The 22,060-nt window shown below is 34.1% G+C and overlaps 1 protein-coding gene across 4 annotated transcripts in view; it reads right to left on the reverse strand.

The window, feature by feature from the left end:
• The window catches only part of SMARCAD1 (SNF2 related chromatin remodeling ATPase with DExD box 1), a 72,928-nt gene that overhangs the window by 44,298 nt on the left and 6,570 nt on the right, over positions 1–22,060 (reverse strand). For 3 of the 4 annotated variants that reach the window (XM_028117785.2, XM_028117786.2, XM_088021107.1), the window contains exons 3-6: positions 14,050–14,227; positions 9,424–9,595; positions 6,227–6,293; positions 1,013–1,116 (exon numbers count right to left, since the gene is read on the reverse strand). In XM_028117785.2, coding sequence (XP_027973586.1) covers positions 1,013–1,116; positions 6,227–6,293; positions 9,424–9,595; positions 14,050–14,227 — 521 coding nt within the window. The remainder of the gene's footprint in view (positions 1–1,012; positions 1,117–6,226; positions 6,294–9,423; positions 9,596–14,049; positions 14,228–22,060) is intronic. The other variant, XM_028117787.2, reaches the window with a different exon arrangement.

The following is a 22,060-nucleotide window of genomic DNA, read 5'->3' on the forward strand; positions in this document are numbered from 1 at the left end:
GAAAAGTGCATCAATGAATTCATGCCCAAGTTCAGTGATTTCACCATGTGCCTTAATACTCAAGAAGCAGTGGGCTTATAGAACAGTGGTACCACTTAGTGAAAATCCAGCACATGAACTTATAGAGAACACACAAGACTGATGTGTTATTCAACAGGATGTACAAAGAAAGTAAATGCTTTGAATCAGCAATCAATATGATGCTATTTTCCCCACAGCCATTATATATATAGATCTGTAAAATAAAATGTGGGCCCAGTCTCTTATACTACAGCTGTTCCTCATAGCTAAAAACCCACAGAATTTTTACTTCCTATCAGTATTAGTTCTTAAGAAAAAAATGCTTCCATGTAGGGACATAACACTGTCTCATTAAATTAGGGTAGAGACTGCCACCTGGCTACTCTGGGCTTCTTATACCATTAAATCACAGGTTAAAAAAAAAACAAAAAACGGTTATTATACTAGTTGGGGTAACTGATTTTGATTTTGATTACCAAGAAGAAATTGTGTTGTCTCGAATGCAGGCCAGGAGGACTATGTCTGGTTTCACTGGGAGGCCTCTCAGTGGTTCTAGTCATAAAGTGAAAGTTAATGGAAAACTATAGAGTAACCCAATAAAAGCATAACCGTAAATATTTTTACATAAGCAGTTAAATATCAAAGATGTCATCTAGAAGAATTATAAACAGCTGCCACTGAGGAGGAGGAAATGGTGCTGGTGGTGATAACAGCCATTTTTCTTAAGTGTTCAATTATATAGTCAAAATATATTTTCCCAAAGTTACTTTATCATGCCACTAGAATGTTTTTAATAATTGATTTTATAACTCGGAGATAAGCAATTAATACCAGATAAATTGAAAAGAAAGCAAAAAGTCATAAATGAAATGTAAACACATTCTGATTTGGTTGTGAAAAAGGAGTGATTCATTTGGGTCTAATATCCACAGATTCAAGATATTCTATGCCTAACAGCTGATTTTGATACTGCAGTTCAAATGTAACTTACGTGATCCAGTCTTTTCTTTTTCATAGACTGATCATCATTAAATTCATCTTCCTCATATGGCTCCGAAGAAGAAGATAATTTTCTTTTCCTGGGTCCACCACCTTCTAAAACAGAGAAGAACAATCAAAGCCTGCATAGTTATTATAAGAAGCATTAATGCAAAATAAAGGCAAAAATGTTATTATAATGAATACATGTGTAGACAGTTCTCTTGACATCAGGCCCAATGTTATCTCTTCTACTTATCTTGTATACTCAGTAAATGTCAACTGAATTAAAGGAAAAATAAAGAGACTTTTATCAGTCTTTCAAAAGTAGAAATCACTGTAATAATGTTATTTGTAAACCATCATGTTACTTAATAACATACATCACTAAACTGACGGGTAATTCTACAGAGCAATATTGAAAGGAGAGGGTTCCCCCGGTGACTTAGTGTTCAGCAGTGAAAATAAGTTGAGCCCTATCAGTGTAGCTTATTTGAATAATTGTTTACTATGTACCAGGCTTTGCAAAGGGCTTATTAACCGTTGTTATAAACTTCCACAATAAACTTACAAAGTAGGTAACAGTCTCTCATTTAACAGATGAGGAAGTGAGATATAGACAGCTCAAGTGATTAATGCTCTTAACCTAAGACCAAGAGAGTGTAACATAGAGGCTATAACAGTGACAGAAAATTTACATATTGTCATAACTGAAAGAAAAACTCAAACTACATGATCTTAATAAGCTATACTATAGGGGCGCATGGCTGGCTCAGTAGGTAGAACAGTGACTCAATCTTGGGGTTGTAAATTCAAGCCCCACACTGGGCGTAGAGATTACTTAAAAATAAAATCTTAAAGAAACAAAAGGAAGCTGTATTACATATTTGTACTTTGAATACATTTATCTATTTCTTATACACTTTTACTTTCAGAGAGCAAATTCCTCATACTGCTGTGTTAATATGAAACCATATGCTAAAGCTTACAAAAGTGCAGTATTAATTAAATCAGTACCCTAACTATGCTTTTAGAAATAAAGCTTGTAGCAGTATTCAAAATAAATATAAACATGACAGCTTTTAAGTTGAAAGCCTGAAAATTTTATAATATAGTTGTAACAAAGTAAGAAATGTTATTAAAGTTTTAAAGTATAATTTCATGTAAGTGTGGATGGTTAAATTTTTATTTTCCAATTTATTTCATAAAGTAAATGTACATTCTGCAGATACCAACTACTTCCCATTATCCACTTTAAAGAGGGATTAAAAAAACCCATATATTTATTGCGGGAGGGTGAGCACTGTTAGTAACAGTCTAAGTCCGGAAAAAAAACTTTGAAAGTGGCTACAGGCAAAAAATTTGCAAAGTGTGGGGGACAAAATACAAATCTAAAATTTTAGTATGAAAAGGTTACATAACAGCACACAATGCTGCCTACATCTAAATCTACTCTATTTATAATTAATTAAAAATTTTGTATGTAACTATGTTATGCTGCGCTCATCTTAAGTGTAGCTACCGATGCTATTAGGTATTCCTGACTATATTCCCTGTGCTGTGAGACGTGCTCACCGTGTGGTAAGTGCGGCATAAGGCATAGCAGTTGAATCACTATTGTACACCTGAAACTCATGTCACACTGTGTGTTAGCTATATATCAATAAAAAAAGTTTTTGCATATATCCAAAGGAAACAAATTAATATTTTACATTAAATAGCACTTCCAAATTGTGTTTCACAAATCCTCATCTTTTATTGGGAGCACCATCATCAATTTCAGAAAAAAAAAGTTAAAATTGTACCCCATACCCCAGATGAAAATAAATTTCATCTAAGATCAGTATTTAACAATAACAAATAAAACACGAAACTGTATAAAGAAAATAAACAAAGAACACATATAGGCAGTTCAACAGGAAAAGAAAATGAGATGTTCAACTTCATTAATAATTAAAAACAGTTAAAATAAAAAAAATAAAATACCATTTATTTTTCATCCATTAAAAAGACAGTCCTAGCAGACCACAGGCAAAAAGGCACTTTTAAACATTACACACTGTTATATCCTTTCTGGAAGGCAATGTAAATAATACATCTCAGAATTTTAGATATCTTTTAGTCCAACAATTCCTTCTCTAGGAATTATTTGACAGAACTGATGGAAATGTGTGCTTAAGTATACATACAAGAATTCTGTCTAAATGCTTAAGATATTAAACAAGTTAGAACATACACATAAATCCCACTGTTATAAATTAGGTAGACTTTTAAAAATAAACATGGAAAGATGTCTCTAAACAATAAAAAGGTCACAAAGCAGATATATAAAAGGATCACAATCACCTAAAAATGGTTTTATGTATTTTTATAGAAACACAGAGAAGTAGAAGAAATAGCTAGAGACTCCTGACAACATCAATAAATTCGTATTATTACCTTTTAAAACAGGGTAAAACCTTCGGATATATATATGTGTGTGTGTGTGTGTGTGTGTGTGTATATATTTTTTGTAATCTAGTATTCTTAAATGAAAACTTTCAGAAAGCAATGCATAAAAGGTACCCCTATTGTTTAATATGTGAAATATTATCTGTAAGAGATAATTTGTGCTAAAACCAATATCCAACATCATGATGTATAAAACTGTCCAAAATATCTTAACAGATATTTAAAAAGACCTTTTTTGGGAAAACTGTTCTAATATATCGAAAATAGTTTCCTGTCTTAATGATACTGTATATTGAAGGCTATCTTAACGTTGGTGAGGCAAAGCTATCTTTCTATACATCACCTCATAAGTATAATATACTAAAGATGAAGATGACTGATAGGACGGTCTAGTCTATTCCAAGATGAAGCATGAAGTCTACTTTAAAAAGAAGAAAACCCTGATTTCTTCTTTCCTTATAACTTTCCACTCGAAAATATTTATTTATTATTATTATTCTTAAGTATGCTCCATGCCCAGTATGGATTATTATTATTGTTGTTGTTATTCTTAAGTAGGCTCCATGCCCAGTATGGAGCCTAATGGGGGGCTTGAACTTACGACCGTGAGATCAAGACCTAAGCTGAGATCAAGAGTCGGACACTTAACCGACTAAGCTATCCAGGTGCTCCGAAAATACTTTTTTTAGTAAGAAATAGTATCAATGTACAGTGCAAGAATGAGAATAAGAAAAAAAACTCAGATGAAGTTCAAATTTAACGAGGATTGTGAACTCCATGAAAGCAAAGGTTTTGTCTATTTTGTTTCCTTATATATCCTCAATGCCTAAAACAGCATCTGGCACCTAGTAGTAGATACACAATAAATATTTGTTAAATTAATGAATAAGTTGAATGATATAAGTTGCTTGAGAAAAAAGATTAGACACTATTATGGAATAAAGCTTTTTCTACAAATCTGGAAAGATTATGGAATATTGCGATATTATAAGAACAAGAAAGTATATGTAAAATTTCCCAAACCATTCTGCAACTCAACAAATGTTCAATGAGTATCATTTTTCAGGAACTTTTAAAGGAAGTGCCAGGGCTATGGTAATGAGGGAGATACAGTCAACCTTCTCCTACACCATTTTCTATCATCAGATGGCCCGTAAGAACAGATGACTAACATTTACTATGTCAGCACAGTTATTTATTATGTGCCACATACTACAGTAAGAAATTTACATTAACTTTATCAATTCTTCACAACAACCTATGAGTTCAGTACTATTATTACGCTATTTTGCTGCTAAGGAAACAGAGATACGGAAGAGTTAGGCAACGCTGCCCAAGGTCACACAGCTAGTACGTGGAAGAAAAGGAAGAACCTTAACATACTGTGTAGGTAGCACCCACACAATACTATTCCCTTGCTCAAATTGAAGAAAATGAAAGACTTAAAATATTTCATATGGATGAAACAATTTCATCTTTGGAATGCACTCTAATAGAATCTACTTGGTTGGAGGTAAAAGTGAGGTAGGTATTTGCTGAAGAGGGATGATAGGCCCACGAGAACACACTATGCTATATTCTATTTTTGCATAATGATTTTAGAGTTTCAAAAAATTTTAGGAAGCTAAAAAAATTCACTTAGGGAAATGGGCATTTATTCACACAATGTTGATGAAAAAACAAATTAGCACAACCTTTAAAAAAGTAACATGGAAGTACATATTAAACTTGATTCAGCATCCCAGTTTGAAATTTAGCCTAGAGAAATAATAACATAGATTTCCTTATAAGGCTATTTACTTTAGTACTATAATAACAAAATAATGGAGATATAAAGGCTATTTAACAGAGAAATAGTTAATAAACCAATCATATGCGTAGTTACAGAGGAATGTTATGGGGCCGTATTTCAAAATTGGATAAATCTGATTGTTCTGACGAGTTATCCATGATAATTCATCAAGTGATTTTTTTTTTTAAAATGCAAACCAATACTATTATTGCATTTCCTAGTTAAATGTGTGTGCGTGTGTTGTGTAATAGCAGGTACAAGCATAAGAAAAGTTGAAAATGATACAAAGCAAATTTAAGAGTGGTTAATGGAGTGTGGATTTGCTTTCATTCTTTAAATGCTTTTTTGGTAGTGGGATTTAGGTTATTTTTACTTGTTTGGTATATACAAGTTAGGGAAAAAAAAAAACCAAGACAGTATTTGCTGGGAAAAAAAAAAAAAAAATGGAGGTGCTTTTATATTGCAAGCTCCTTTAAATGCATTTATTTTTGTATCCCAAGCCTGGAACATAGCATAAATATTTACTAAATGAAGGAATGCTGATTACCAGCTAGGACTTTCCACAAGACATTATGTTCCTACTGACTCAGATTTGTAGACCTGTAAATAAAACCACAATGCAATTAGAAAGGACACTTAAAAAAGAAAATATACCTTCCAAAACTTCAGTTACGAGATTTGATCTGTAGAAAACAAGCAAAATTACCAATGAAAACCTGCCCCCTCCCTAGGGGAAAAAAAAAAAAAAAAATCAACCTAGAAAATTTGGTTCCCAAATAGCTGTATGACCTCAGGTAAGTCACTTAACCTTCTTAAGCTTCAGTTTCTTCACTTAAAAAAAACTGAAGCTATTAACAACTCATAACATTCCTGTAAGAATTCATGAAGGTGCTTGGTAAATTGGAGAGCAATTATCAAAAATGTGAAGATATTTATTATTATAAAACTAATAAATTGACATGGCTAGAACTAAGTCAGGCCTACCTGCATCACCAAACATCAGCAAGGCGGCAGCAATTGCTCCATCCATAGTGCTTGTTGATTCAATCAACTAACAGAATGAGAAAAGATTGTTTTAAAAATAACACTTTAAGAATTATTTCACAAAAGTCTGTACAACATAAGCACACCTTAAAATGTTATTGGACTTACTCATCATCCCTATGTAGTGAAATATATATTCAAGGTATTCTTAATTTTTTAATTGCAAAGTTCTGCATTAAAGCCTTAAAAACTCCCTACTTATGTGCTTATGTGTCCAGGCAGTGAGAGAGAGAGACAGAGAGAGAGGGAGGAGGGACACTGGTAGACATTTGTATTATTCCTTTTTTATTTATGAAAAAATAAACCACAATTCTGCAATGATTTTTTTAAATCTAATATTTCTTAAGATGAGTGGGACCAAAAGGTTCTTTTTGATTTTTCCTCTATTTCTGAATTGGCCTGAATTTATTCAAGAACATATTCATATACTATTTATGTAACTAATAACCTCAATATATAATTTTTTGTACTGATCTATAACATTCTGCGTTTCAAAAGAAACTAAACATTCCATCATTTTTCTTTGCTATATAGTAAGAGTGCTCTCTTCTATTAGTTTTCCTAATCTTGGATCCTTTATTATCCTGTAAGCCGCTCTTCATTTTCAAAATAGTCAAAGCATATTCTTATCAACTCTAGGACTAAATTTATATTTTACAACTTCTTGAATTCTTTTATATGGGTGTTAAGAGCCTTCCCACAGTACTTTATAAATGTCATCTTTAATCTCTTGAAATGATAGAGATCAGTTGAAATGCAGAGTACTTCAAGAGTACTCGTACTCTGCTTTGGAGTGAGTGATACAATGAATTCCCTAAATTTCAAATACTGATTAATGAAACATGCATACAAATTCTGTTTATCAATCCTATTTTCCCACTGTAATTATAAAATTAGAGCTAAATATTCTTACAGAAGAAAAATACCCTTCAACTATGTGAACAATTAGCAATCAGGCTAAAGTATTTTTAAAACTGAGATTTGTTCCTTTGAATATTTAATACTACATCACGTTTATTCTGTTAGAAGCTATTTCCAACACTGTAAGCAGCCCCTGTAGCTACTGGTACCTACATTGTCTCCTTAGTCTAGAAAAAAAATCACACCCAGAGGAAAATAACACTGCTAGCAGGGTGCAGACTCAATATACCAATGAAGTTTCATTTAGCTAACAGTAAGAATGTATCAAAATGATTTGGGGGGAAGAAAAGATTCGGCTCAGGTCATGATCCCAGAGTCCTAGGATGGAGCCCCAGATCGGGCTCCCTGCTCGGCGGGAAGCCTGCTTCTCCCTCTCCCACTCCCCCTGCTTGTGTTCCCTCTTTCGCTGTCTCTCTCTCTCTCTGTCAAATAAATAAATAACTAAAATATTTTAAAAAATAAATAACAGAGAGTAATAATAATTTATTCTACGGAGTTTAAACTAGCAGGCCCAAGACGACAGGACGACCTTCAGTTCAGACATGTTGTTTGGCCTGAATAGTACTTCCTTCTTTAAATTAGTTACCATAGGGGCACCTGGGTGGCTCAGTCAGTTAAGTGTCTGCCTTCCGCTCAGGTCATGATCCCAGGGTCCTAAATTGAGCCCTTCTGTCCAGCTCCCTCCTCAGTGGGGTGTCTGCTTCTCCCTCTGTCCCTCCCCCTGCTTGTGTTCTCTCTAATAAATAAAATCTTCAAAAAAATTAAATTAGTTACTATAAAAAGTTAACAAAGTACTGATACAACACGGATGAACCTGACACCCTTTCGCTAAGTGAACGAAGCCAGTTCACAAGCCATATCATCAAAGATCACATATTATTTAATCCCATTTATATAAAATGTGAATAGACAAATCTTTAAAGACAGAGATTAGTGGTTGCCTAGAGCAAGAGGAAGGAAATGCAGAATGACTGTTAATGAATACAAAGTTTCCTTTTGGGGATGCCTGGGCAGCTCAGTTAAGCCTCTGCCTTTGGCTCAGGTCATGATCCCAGAGTGCTGGGATCCAGTCCCACACCTGGCTCCTTGCTCAGCAGGGAGCCTGCTTCTCCCTCTGCCTGCCACTTCCCCTGCTAGTGTGCACACTCTCTCTCTCTGACAATAAATAAAATCTTTAAAAAAAAGTTTCTTTTGAAAGAAAGATTAAAATGTTCTAAAATTAGATTATGGTGATAACTGCACAACTTTGTAAATATATTAAAAACCACTAAATCATACACTTCAAGTAATTAAGGAAGCTATTAAATTGATCAATAGTAAGTAACAGCCTTTTCACTTTATTTGGAAACTCTGAAACCTAATAAAAATGGGCTACCATTGATACCACATGGCCATCTCTTGCTGGCACTAGAGAGCAGCCACCCATTTCAGAAAAAGCATATACTCTATGATACGCCAGCGAACAGCCTACCCCATACAGATACGGTACCTCCTAAGGTTCCGATTGGAGACGGTGGTAGTCACCACAGATACAAAGGTGAAAAACATAAACCTGCAATTATATGATTCTCCTAGGGTCATTCAGTGATAGAGCTAGAAATAACCTATTTACTAGTAATCTTCAGAGATTCACTCTCTACCTGAAATTTAATTCGTCAATTTTTATGTGCTCTTATGAAGATACCTATTACAGTCCAAGTACAGCCACTTATTTTGTTTCTATATAACTCAATCAATGTTTCTCAGCAAGAGAGATATTGACAGGATAATTCTTTTGTTATGCAGGACCATCCTCAGTACTGCAGGGCATTTAGTGTCCCTGGCCCCTTGGCATTAAATATCAATAACAACCCTTTGTCATTATGAAGACAAAAAAAAAAGCCTCCTGACATTTCTGAGTTTCTAGTGGGAGACCAGTTAAGTCTCATTTTAGAACTATTTAAGCACACAAAAAAAATTTTCACAAGCTATGTGAGCTGAGGGAAATACTATATTTTATTATTTATAGGTGTATAACCTTACCTATTTAAAGTTAAGACTCCCAACAAGTAAATCTCTGGCATTTACTTTTATTATTATGTAAAATAAAAGTTAATTACCTCAAAACATAAGATATCTTTAGAAAAATGACTATCTACTAAATACAGTACTAGATACAAGGGAAATTTTAAACATCATTACAGCTACAATAACCAATTACTGTAAAAGGGTTTAACCTTAAGTAAATCACTGTCACTTCTTTGCGGGAAAAGTTCCTTCAAGGTCTGAAGTTTAGCATCTTTAAGGTCTTCCAATTCCGAAAGGTCTTCCAATTCCGAAATATCATCAGTATTTCTACCTGCCATGGTAGGAAGGCCCTGGGACTCTTCATCTTCAGATGGCTCAGAACTAAAAATATTTTCAGAGGAAAAAAACAATATTTTGATGTACTACTGTTATTTTATTAGAATCATATATATATGTAATACAGTTCTTTCCAATAACAATGCAATCTACCTCTGTCAAAGATTAAAACAACTTTTTTCATTTCAGTATGGTTATATATATATAAATCTACATTCCCAGAGTCAGCATACTTTGAAAATATCTCATATTATCTGGGCTGGGATGGAGAAGAACAATAAAATACCTGGCAATTATTTTAAGATACACACACGTACTGCATGCCCACTTTCTCCTTCCTATTCCCTTTTCACCTATACTCTATATATCAGATGAGCATTGTCAGGTTGCTCTTGAGAAATTATAAAGCCTACACTAATACAAAGATAAAAGAATTTTCATGGCCTACCTAGGTGATCAGAATCTAAGTGTTAAAATAAGAATGGTCCCATTGAGTACCAGAATCTCTGGTACCAGAGAAGGAGCATTTATTCCATGCGAGGTTTTATTCTACAACTAACTTTAATCTCATTCCATCTCAATTTATATGTTAATCCTATATAAAAAGCAGGAAGGAAGGAAGGAGAAAAAAGATACATGGAAGAAAAATTATGAAAAACTAAACTGGTTAGTTCTGAGGTGGGATGACAGTGGGTATTACAAGAAAAAGGAAGAGAGGTAATACTTTTCTGAGCACATTCTATGCAGAGTTTTGATTCCTAAAGCCTTCTTAATATTTTAAATATTCAAAAGTAAAATTTAAAAGAGGGATAAGGAAAAAAACCTTAAAAGGAATACAAATTAATGAACTGAACTAGATTTCAAATCAATAACAGAAACGTTAAGTAATCCAAATACTTTGACCATATACCTTCAATCTAAAGACAAAACAAACCTATAAACAAAATTTAACTCTACTTAGTAGGCTTAATGGTCAAATGGTATGATTACAGCAATTCTGAATCTATTTTATGTATACTGGATGACTGAGCAAGTTAAGAAATAAACTGATATTGCAAGAAGCCAGAGTTCTCAATGTCAGAAAAGGAAATATAGAAGGAGAGCCAAGGAAAAGCCTTGTAGTGGTCGATTAGAATTAAAGGTTATCATTAAAAACTCATAATTTAAAAACACACACACACACACACAAAGACACACACATTCCCCTCATATTTCCTAGTTCGTATAGTGAAAAGGGCAATGACATAACCCCTGCCTCGCCTGATAGCAAAGAAAGAACACTTCTAGTCCCCAGATTTCCAAATACCATTCTCTATTAAAAGGAACCAGTGCAAAGAAAGAAAAAGAAAGAAAGAAAGAAAGGGAAAGAAAAAAGAAAGAAAGAAAGAAAGAAAGAAAGAAAGACAGACAGACAGAAAGAAAGAAAGAAAGAAAGAAAAGAAAGAAAGAAAGAAAGAAAGAAAGAAAGAAAGAAAGAAAGAAAGAAAAAGAGAAAGAGAAAGAAAGAGAGAAAGAGAAAGAGAGAGAAAGAAAAAGAAAGAAATACAAAAGGAACCAGTGTTTCTTGGAGAAATGGCTAATTCTAAATTCAGGCCTAGGGTAGGGATAGTGTTAGTCTGTACCACCTTTTGCCAGAAGGGAAAGGCTCATAAAATAACAGGAACCTCTCAAAACCAGAGCCTGCCTAGAAGGGCCCTCAACTGCCAGAGCCTGCCTAGAAGGGCCCTCAACTGCCAAAATTTAGCAATTTGAGCACCAAAATGAATAATGACAGTAAGTGAATTACAACCCACTGAACAAATAAATATCCGATTCCATCTTTGATATTTACTTATACTATATAAATACCATATAAATAAATGGATGTGGAGAAAACAGAAAACCCTTCTTTATATTAGAATACCAAATAATTAAAGTATAAGATCTGAAATGCTAGTTAAAATACCACCAATTCACAACCCTCATTTAAGTAACTGATTCAGGTAAGAATCATCAACAGGTACTAAAACTGCTGAATAAAAGTCTGCTAAGGAATAAGGTCAAAGTATCTGTGAATAGATTAATCACTGCAAAGGGGAAAATAGTAACTCTTTAGGGGAAAGCTGGCAGGTTTCTGAGTGATCCAAGTTCACCAATAAAGAGACAAATTGCTATCAGTGTGCCTTGTAATATGACACACTCAGGACACAAAATCATTTATGTAGCATTCCTACCAGTTAACCTAAATTTAATCATGAAGAAAATCAGCTAAGTACAAACTGAGAAACCTCCTTAAAAAATGGCCTCTTAACCTTCAAACGCCAATGACGTGAGAAACAAAAAAAGGCTGAGAAACTGTTTCAGTGTAATGAGACTAAAGACACAGGATACTGTTTAAAAAAAAATCCAACATGATACTGAGGGAAAAATTACTGTGAAGTACTTACTTAAAATAGGGTCCAAGGACTGACTACTAGTTCTTAAGCTCACACTGTTATCCATCAATAACAAGATAAGGAATTTACACCAGAAGGTAAAACAACTACATTACTAAGCATATAACTTAGTCAAGCTGATTTTTCCTTGTAATACTTTCCTGGAGAAGAAACTGGTACACTGACTTGCATTCTAGAGCACATTCCTTATTTACAAACCAGTACTTCTGAACGTGGGATTAACTGGTAATATTTAAACATGTACTATACATTAGATAACTGTACTGTGCCAATGTTAATTGGTATTTCTGAATTTGAATGCTTCTTTTGTAATTAAGAAAGACCTTGTTCTTAGCAGGTAAATGTGAATCTAACATTACCATGCAGGATCTTCACTATTTTTTATTTCAGAGTGAATTTCAAGAGAAAGGTATGTTCATTGTGGCTTATTTACAGAAAGTTCATTTTAAGAGGAAATTATAATCAGCAGACACTCTCGATCTCTTGGCTCCTTCTTGCAGCACTTTCTTAGCTTAGCTTCTGAGCACACAACCCTTTGACTTTTACCTCAACAACTATTCCTTCTCAGAACCTCCACAGATTTCTCATCTCCCTGTTCCTAAAATCCCAAGTTCCCCTGGCCTGAGTCCTTTAACCAGGAGATCTCTTTTCCAGCTATACTAGTATCTCTTAGTGATTTCATCATATAACTTTAAATATCAAATCTATATTCTGACAATTCCTAAATTCAGATGTTAACCAGACCTCCCCTCAAAAACTCAAATGTCACAAATCCAATTGCCTACTTGACATCTCCCGCCTAGATGTCTAAGAGTCTTCCCAATCACAGCATGTTTAAGACTGAACTGCCAACCTTTCCTTCAAAAGGAAGCCTACCACACCCAAAACAGTCTTCCTTATCTCAGTTAATGGTAATTCCATCCTTCCAGTTGCTCAGGCCAATCTTAGGGTCATCCTTCACTCCCTTCTCTCCCACCCAAAATCCAACAATAAAACCTCTCTGCTCCACCTTCAAAGTATATACAGAATCTAACCCCTTCTAATCATCCCCACAAGTAGTAGCTTGTCTAAGTGTCCACATTTCTTGCCTGGGTTATGTATACAATAGTATACATGCTTCTAGTACTGCTCACCTATAGTCTCAAATACTTTTTAAACACGTGAATGAAATAATTTACCCCTCTGCTCAATACACTCCATTCATTAGCTTTCTATCTCATTCAGAGTAAAAGCCAAAAGCCTATGGGTTTAAGATAATTAAATCCCTCTTCTACCCTGCTGCTTACCTTGTGACCTTAGGTCTTTCTCTCTGATTCATTTGCCCCCTACTTTCCTTAGAAACATCAGGTATAATACCACTTCAGGGTCATTAAACAAGTTATTTCCAATGACCAGAATACTCCACTCCTGACCCCCCCCCATATCCATATGGTTCACACTTTTTTAACCCCTTCAGATCTCTACCCAAGCATCATCTTCTCAATAAAGCTTTTTTCCAACTGTGCTCTTTAGAAACCATACCCCCTACCCCTGGCCCTGAACTCCATTATTTTCTTTCCCTTTTGGTCATAATATTTATTATTTGGCATAGTACATTGTTTATTTGCTTATTGTCTTTCTACCTGACTATAATACAAGCTCCGTGCTACTCCACAGAATGTGCCCAAAAAATGTTAAAACAATTTGACTCTGGGACTTAAGAATAGACCATAAAGAAATTATAGATGATCAAAGGTACCTGTTAAAATAATTTCCCTATTTATAGAGGGTTAAAAAACTAAATTATCTGCTCTCACGATAAACTTTTTATTGAAAATCAGTGTTATCCAGAAACATGCGCGCGCACGCGCGCGCGCACACACCCACACCCACACCCACACCCACACACACAAATACCTCTCTACAGTTCTAAGTTAGGGAAAAATAACCAAGATGCAATAGAGAAAAGGCAAAAAAGAAAGGAAAAAAAAGAAGTCACCAAACTATTTTTCAAATTAAATAACTTTTTCTTGAAAAACTTCTTACATAGGCAAATATAATGAATGAATCTATTAAGCTGCTTACACTATAATTACTGTGTCTTTGTTGAATTTTTTCTCTTGAACTGTACTGGAGCAATTTGGGGAAACGATATCTTCACTATCAGAAGACAAGTCAATATACTGTATTCCTCTTTGATTCTTGAAATATGAGATACTAGCTTTTCTTTCATTTTCCGCAGTTTCTGGAACACTAGAATCTTCTGCAAAAGAAAAAAAAGGAGAAAGGCATTTTGAGCAACCTGAAAATAAATCTGTTTTTGATAATTATAATCATGTGCTAAAAATCTCTAATCTGTTCAGTGTTTCATCCTAAAACCAAAAATTCCCACCAGTTTTCAAAGAATATATTAATAGTCAAACCAGGGCTGATGTTAAATGATTTTCCATTTCACAGGTTAATTTACTTGCAAGACCCTAGTGGGAATTGCAAAAGAGGAGTTTGTGCGTTATAGTGTCATCGTCTTTTCTCTGTGCTTTTATTTCCTAGTACCCAGTTCTGGCCTAAATGAACATGGACACTACAGCTCAAAAGACTTGTATTCCAATCCTGTCTCTTAGCCAAGTTATGTAATCACTCCAAACCTCAAGTGTCCTCACCTGTAAAATAGAGATGCTAATCATCACAGGGCTCATATGAACATAAAATCAAAAGATATATAAGATATATATTAGGCATTTAGTTCAGTCATTGGCACATAGCCCGTATTCAATACACATTACCTCTTAAGCAAATGTTGGTGTTATGGGCTGAATTATGGCCCCTCCAAAATTCTTAAGTTTTAACCCCCAGTAACCTCAGAATGTAACATATTTAGAGGTAGGGTCTTCAAAAAGGAGACTGAGTTAAAATGAGGCTGCTTCAGTGGAGGCCCTCATCCAGTATGACTGATGTCATAAGAAGAGAGAGAGACAAAAGATGTGTGCATGAAGGGAAGGCCATGTGAGGACACAGTGAGAAGGTGGTCATCTGCAAGCCCTGGAGAAAGTCCTCAGAAGAAACAACCTGCATCCTGGGTTTTTGGCCTCCAGCCATGTAACAAAATAAAGGTATGTGGTTTAAGCTACCTGGTATTATATTTTGCTATGGCAGTCCTCACAAGCTAAAAATTTTGGCTCATTCAAAACAGGTGAATAAAATATTTTACCAAGGTCTCTTCTCTTCAATAGCAGAGTTCCAAAATTATTCTCCCTTCCCCAGAAAACCACCATTCTCCCTTACATATTTGAGAAGGGAAAGATCACATTTAAGAAATTCATATTAAAGTAGTCAATGCCTTGGTCTAGTCAATCTATTTTATTTTATATTTTTTATTTTTTTTTTAAAAGATTTTATTTATTTGACAGAGAGAGACACAGCGAGAGAGGGAGCACAAGCAGGGGGAGTGGGGGAGGGAGAAGCAGGCTTCCAGCAGAGCAGGGAGCCCGATGCGGGGCTCGATCCCACGACCCTGGGATCATGACCTGAGCCGAAGGCAGATGCTTAACGACTGAGCCACCCAGGCGCCCCTAGTCAATCTATTTTAAAAAGCAACGACCAGTTGCTTTTTTTTTTAGTTCAAAGGTGTCAATGTAAAAAATATTCACTGACAACTACTTTCTAAGTCAGAATCAAGTCCTTAAGTGATGCACAAACATTTTTAATCCTCACAATAAACCTAAGGGTACACATTATATCAACATTTTATAGATAAACTAGATTTAGAGAAAGCAACTTGTCCAAAGTCATATAAGAGAAGTAACAAAGCTGAAATCCATGCGTAAAGGTCTAAATCCTTATACTCTAAAACTCAGGCCGTCTCCAATACCTGTCACAAAATGATAGCAATCATTATAATGAAGTTCAAGAGCCAAATTTGTAAATAATATTAACCATGGCCTACATGACTACTATTCACCTGGAGGGCACTAAAACGATATATCTTTAACTTCCTACAATGAAGTCCTATCAACACAACTGAAAAGCAAATCACATTTTTTCCAAAAGAACAATTTTATAAATGTTGAGTGAAGAACCTGGATGAAGAACTCTGCATTGGAACAAATCAGTTATATTAACTGCCATAAACATGGCGACACTTACAAATTCTGATAGGTGAATGGATTCTGCTTTTACAAAGTGTACCTGATATATCACAAATCATACATAAAATTAAAATCTAGATGTTCACTGTATCAAAAATCTGACCTAAAGCTAATGCACATCAGCTAAACATGTTAACCAGTGTCCTGTTTTCTTATATTTTCAAAGGGCTAAGGCAAAATGATTTCAATTGTCTGTTTTCTTCAAAGTCTCTTTATTCAAAATGGATAATAATCTTCTTAAAGCTAGCTACTTAAATGCCTAAATGCCTGGAGGAGGGGAGTCCTAAAAAATCTGTTAATGAGTATTAGGAGAACTAGAGTTTCTTGAACTTGATTACATATTCATCTTTGATTTTTTTTTCCTCTTCTTATTTTATACAGGTAATACAAAAATATACAGTGAAGACATCAATTTTTAAAACTCATGCTTAAAGTGCTTAGTTAACGAGACAAAAAAAATAAAGAAGTTTGGCTTACTCTCCATCATGTACTCAATTACTCAGCTTTTACTGGTAATGTAATATGTACCATCAAAATACATAATTTTATATATATATATACACACACACACTGTATGCATACAATGCATTATTTTGTATTATATATATTATAATATATACTATACATATACCTATACATCTCTACCTAAAAATATACCTTAAACTTGTACACAGGTCTGAACCAAGTGACATCCCCATAGCCCAACTGGTAAGTGACTAACAGAGGAAGTAGTTTGATAATATGGAGGATAAGGGAAGGTTACAATACAATAGCATTTCTCAAACTAGAACCCTTTACACTCTTAAAAATTGAGGACCCTAAAGAGTTTTTGCTTATGTGGCTTATGTTGGTTATATCTATGATATTACCGTATTAGAAAGTAGAAACTGAAAACCTTTATTAAACTGCTTACATAATAACAAGTATTTTTATGAAAACTATATCCCCTCAACCCATCCCTCTCCCCCCAATCTAGTGAGAAGAGTGGCACTGTTTTATATTTGTAAAAATCTTTGGTTCTAGCTGCTTCTGTAATTCATCTATTGTAATATAGTTTTTGTTTAGGTTTATGAAGAAAATCATGCTTCACACAGATAATACAGTTAGGAAAGGAAGAGTTTTTTCATAACCTTTTTACAATACTATGGATATTCTTCTTCGATACTAAACCCAAATTTGACACGTGGTAGCTTTTTTTTAAAGGTCAGTTGCAACGTGGAATGTGAAAAAGTTTATGAATAAACTTTTGCGTTCTTTTATATTTAAACCCACTGGTCTATCTTGCACTTCAATGGACCTTTAAACCATGCACTATTTTGTAACACTGTGTGCACTGGTCATTTGGAAAATACTGGTTCACTTACTGATTAATGCAGATCTTCCAAATGTTGACACATTTCATGATATTTTATCAAAAAATTACATTAATATTACCATTGATCCTGAAATATCAGGAGATTGTCAAACTCACAGTCCAAAATCCAAACTCTCCTTTGAAAACTGGAATTTTATCACTAGCAATAAATGCTACCGGTTATTTCCTTGCTTTCACTGTCCTTTTTTGAGAAAATGTCTGCTAAATACCTAAGTCTGCTTAACCACAGTTTGTCAGCCATTCTTTTAAGTAAAAATGGTGTTTGGTGAAAAAAATGACAAGTTCAAATCAGAACTGAAAGCAACTGTTCAAATGCTCTCCCTTGAGATAACCACTGTACACACTTTAGTATACAGCAAAAGCTGGTTCACATTTTGTTTCACAAAAGTATTAAAAAGACACCTACTGCTTAGTTGAGATTTACCAAAATCAACAATTTTTACTGCTTTATCAAAAACATTCTTAAGTGAAATGACATTTAAAAATTTTTAAGAATACAATGACTACTAGAACAGTTTGGAGTCTTGGCCTTGATTTGTGCTAAGGCACCAGCAGTTTTACTTACCACTGCTTCTGTACACATCAACATAGTAAAAAGGCAAGTAGTATCTTAGTATTATTGTGAAAGCAGTTTGCCCTTAGGGATCCTAAAGGTTCACATACCACACTTTGAAAACTGATGGGCCACAGTAAGAGCTTGTTTATCTAAAAACATCAACTTTCCAACACAGTCAATAATTTAGAATTAGAATAATGTTTAATGCTTAGATTTGTTTGTTTGGACTATTTCTAGAAGTAAGCAAAAGCAAAAATAGCTAAGAGGCAATGAATGGCCAAAACAATGCAGTAATGGTTTCTGATCCAAGCCAAACAAGCACTTTTAAGCAGCACAAGAGACAGAGGAAACAAAAATACAAATGAAAGAATGGTGAAATGCTGAACCAATTATGAAGGCATCAGCTACTATTAAATTCTGACATTTGCTGACTGCCTTCTGTGTTTAAGGCACTGTACCAGGAGGTAGGGAATATTAAAGAAAAAAGGTTCAACTTGCCCTAAAGAAACAAATAAGAGCTTAGTAGCCAGGTACACAAGTAACTGTTATGAAATATGATTTGTGCCATGAGAAAGGATTAAACAAAATGCTACAGGAACATGAGGGAAAACAGCCTATTCTTTCGTACAAAGACCATAAAGAGGCCTATTATATTTTAGAGATAGAAGATGAATATTTTCTTATTACCAAAAGGTAATAGGAATCTACAACATTAGCATATGCAAGAAGACTCCAAGGTTCCAGGGAGTTTTTCCAAACTAAATTCCCCATTAATGGGTATGCAGAAGAGAAGACAATCTTGTATCCCAAGTTTTTGCAGTATGCGTGTACCCATTCTCATATTTAAGTCTACCACAAAACAAAAGAAGCATTTAAGTCTGACAATGGTTTCACCTTTCCAAAGGGTCCAAGATCAAGGGCCACTCAAAAACAAGCAAAAATCACTACAGGAGATTATGAGTTCACACTAAAGTAGTCCAAATTAATTTGATAACCCATAAATAAAAGTTATCTCCCAAAGAATGAAAATACATAAACCTTTATATCTGTCCTGAAGACTTACAAAACCGTGCCATTTCTGATTGTCTAGTTGTGTTATACTCTACATGGTTCAATTCTTTAACATGGCAACTAATTTTCAAAGCAATTCCTTTGAATACCAACTAAAACACATCATTTATTGTTTTAAACAGTAACCAAAATAATACATAGTAAAATCTAAGCAGCCTTAATTTGAATGTCACAGTAGAAAGAGAAATACCATTAGCATCTTCTAAAAGATAAATCAAACTTTTCTCTGATGAAAGCTTTAAAAAAGACAAAGAATACACTAATAAATACATGACTGAAGAGTAGTAGTTTCTGACATCACTCTAAGATGAAATGAGAAAGAAGAAACACCTCAGGCGTAAGCCAAAAGAAAAGATAAATGGGAAAAACGTAAAGAAAAACAAAGCCATGCTACTGTTACTGAACAAAGCAAAAGTATTTAACTTGAGAGACACACTTTTTAATAACAGAAATTAGAGCTACAACAAAAATATAACATATATCTTAACTGCATACTAATAATGAAAGACATAAACACTGCAGGATACATAAGGCAAAAAGTCAAGAGACAAATATGAGGCTTTAACTTTCTTCTCCAAGCTCTTAAACAGACAGCACAAAAATATGACATACAATAGTGCTTTCCAAACATTTCTGATTGGGACTCATGTAAGAGACACATTTTAGATTATGACCCTAAACATGATTATTAATGGGGTAAAAAAATATAAAACTAGAGAAATAGATTAGTGGCCTATAAGATGCAAATATACATGAAAATTTAGAGTATACTGATGTTTCATAAGAAAAAAGGTTTATCAATAAATGATTCTGGAACAATTGACTAGTAAATGACAAATAATGAGCAAAGGAGAACACTGTACCATCCTTTCTTTAGTCCTTACAATATTATACATTCCAGATGAGATTTAAAATTAAAATAAAAACCAACACAAAACCTAACTCATATCCTCATTCAGTTGATAACCAAACTCACTAGTTTGGTTATCAGTGCAAAACCTGACTCAGATCCATTAATTTGGCTAGCAAAACAAAGAAACAAAAAAACAAAAAAAGAAAGTAACAAGTGTTAGCAAGAATGTGGAGAAACTGGAACCCTTGTGCACTGCTGGTGGGAAAGTAAAATGGTACAGGTATTAATGGAAAACGTGATGGTTTCTTGTATGACCTATCAATTCCATTTCCGGGTATATACCCTGAAGAAGTAACAGGAGGGTCCCAAAGAGATATTTGTACACAAATTTCATAGCAGTAATAGTCACAATAACCAAAAGGTAGAAGAAACCCAAGTATCCATCCACAGATGAATGGAAAAACAAAATGTAATATACACATACAATACAATGCTTTTCAGCCTTAGAAAGGAAATTCTGATACATGCTACAACATGAATGAATCTTAAAAACTTTATGCAAAGGGGGGCACCTGGGTGGCTCAGTTGGTTAAGCGACTGCCTTCAGCTCAGGTCATGATCCTGGAGTCCCGGGATCGAGTCCCACATCGGGCTCCCTGCTCAGCAGAGAGTCTGCTTCTCCTTCTCACCCTCCTCCCTCTCATGCTGTCTCTCATTCTCTCTCTCAAATAAATAAAATCTTTAAAAAAAAAAAAAAAACTTTATGCAAAGGGAAATAAACCAGTCACAGAAAGACAAATCCTGATGATTCCACTTTTATGATGCACCTAAAGTAGTCAAATTCAGAGAAAGAAAGTAGAGGGTGGTTACCACAGGCTGGGAATAGGGGGGAAGTGTTTAGTGGGTACAGAGTTTCATTTCTGCAAGATGAAAAAAAGAATTCTGAAGATTAATTGCACAATAACGTGAATGTACCTAACACTCCCGTGATTTGTGTACTTAATAGTTAAGATGGTTAATTTTATGTTATGTATATTTTACAATTAAAAATAAAATTAACACAAATGCGCTAGAATAAAATACAGATGAAAATATTTATGATGTGATAGTAAGGAATGCCTGTCTGATCAGGACCTAAACCCTAGAAACCATCAAAGAAATGAATGAACAAACTGACCACATGAAAATGTAAAATTTCTCTAGGACAAACAATAAGGAATCAAAAGAATAAAAAACTTACAAATTATTTTTCAGAAAAAAAGAAAAAGGAACACAGAAAAAGTCCAGAAAGCTAATACATTTATGAAAACATACTTAACCTTAAAAGTAAAGAATAAAAGTAAAGTAATTTAATTCCCTGGTAAAGATTAAAAAGGTTTGCAATATTTTGACCTAGTACGAAAAAGTATACATCTAAAAACCAAGCTGTAGTCTGGTGCAAAGTGGTAAAACTTCTGTGTATGATAACTTGGTAATTACTAAAATATTACTAATTTCACTCAAATCTGACAATTCCATTTCCAAGAATTTTTCTTCAGATTGTATACAAGCTAAAAAATCTGTTAAAAGGATGGTCATTCTAGCCTTCTTTCGATAGCAAAAAAAAAAAAAAAAGAAAAAACCCAACTAACTCATGTCCATTAATAGGAAACTACATGAATTATATCTATATAAGACACTGCAGTCATTTAAAAAAAACTGAGGTATAGCATAAGTATTACCTATAATATAAATAAAAACAAAAACCTGGAATATATACAGGCAGAAAAAAAATGTGAAAATAAACACCAAAACTAAAGGATTATAGGATATTCTTCATTATACAATACTGCATCTTTTATATATAACATTTTATTTTGAAGAAAACAATAGCTAAGCATGGAGAGCAAGAAGGTAGAGAAAACACAGAAGAAAGTATACACTTAAAATGTACTTAAGATTTTTACTTAAGTATGAATACTCATTGTACTTTCTTCTATTAAAATAATTCAGCACTGGGCGCCTGGGTGGCTCAGTTGGTGAAGCACCCGCCTTCAGCTCAGGTCATGATCCCAGGGTCCTGGGATGGAGCCTCGTATTGGGCTCTGCTCAGCGGG

Source organism: Eumetopias jubatus, unplaced genomic scaffold (genome assembly GCF_037043125.1).
Source record: "Eumetopias jubatus isolate StellerSeaLion01/CBP00866 unplaced genomic scaffold, mEumJub1_p1.0 scaffold_2, whole genome shotgun sequence".
Classification (NCBI taxonomy): domain Eukaryota; kingdom Metazoa; phylum Chordata; class Mammalia; order Carnivora; family Otariidae; genus Eumetopias; species Eumetopias jubatus.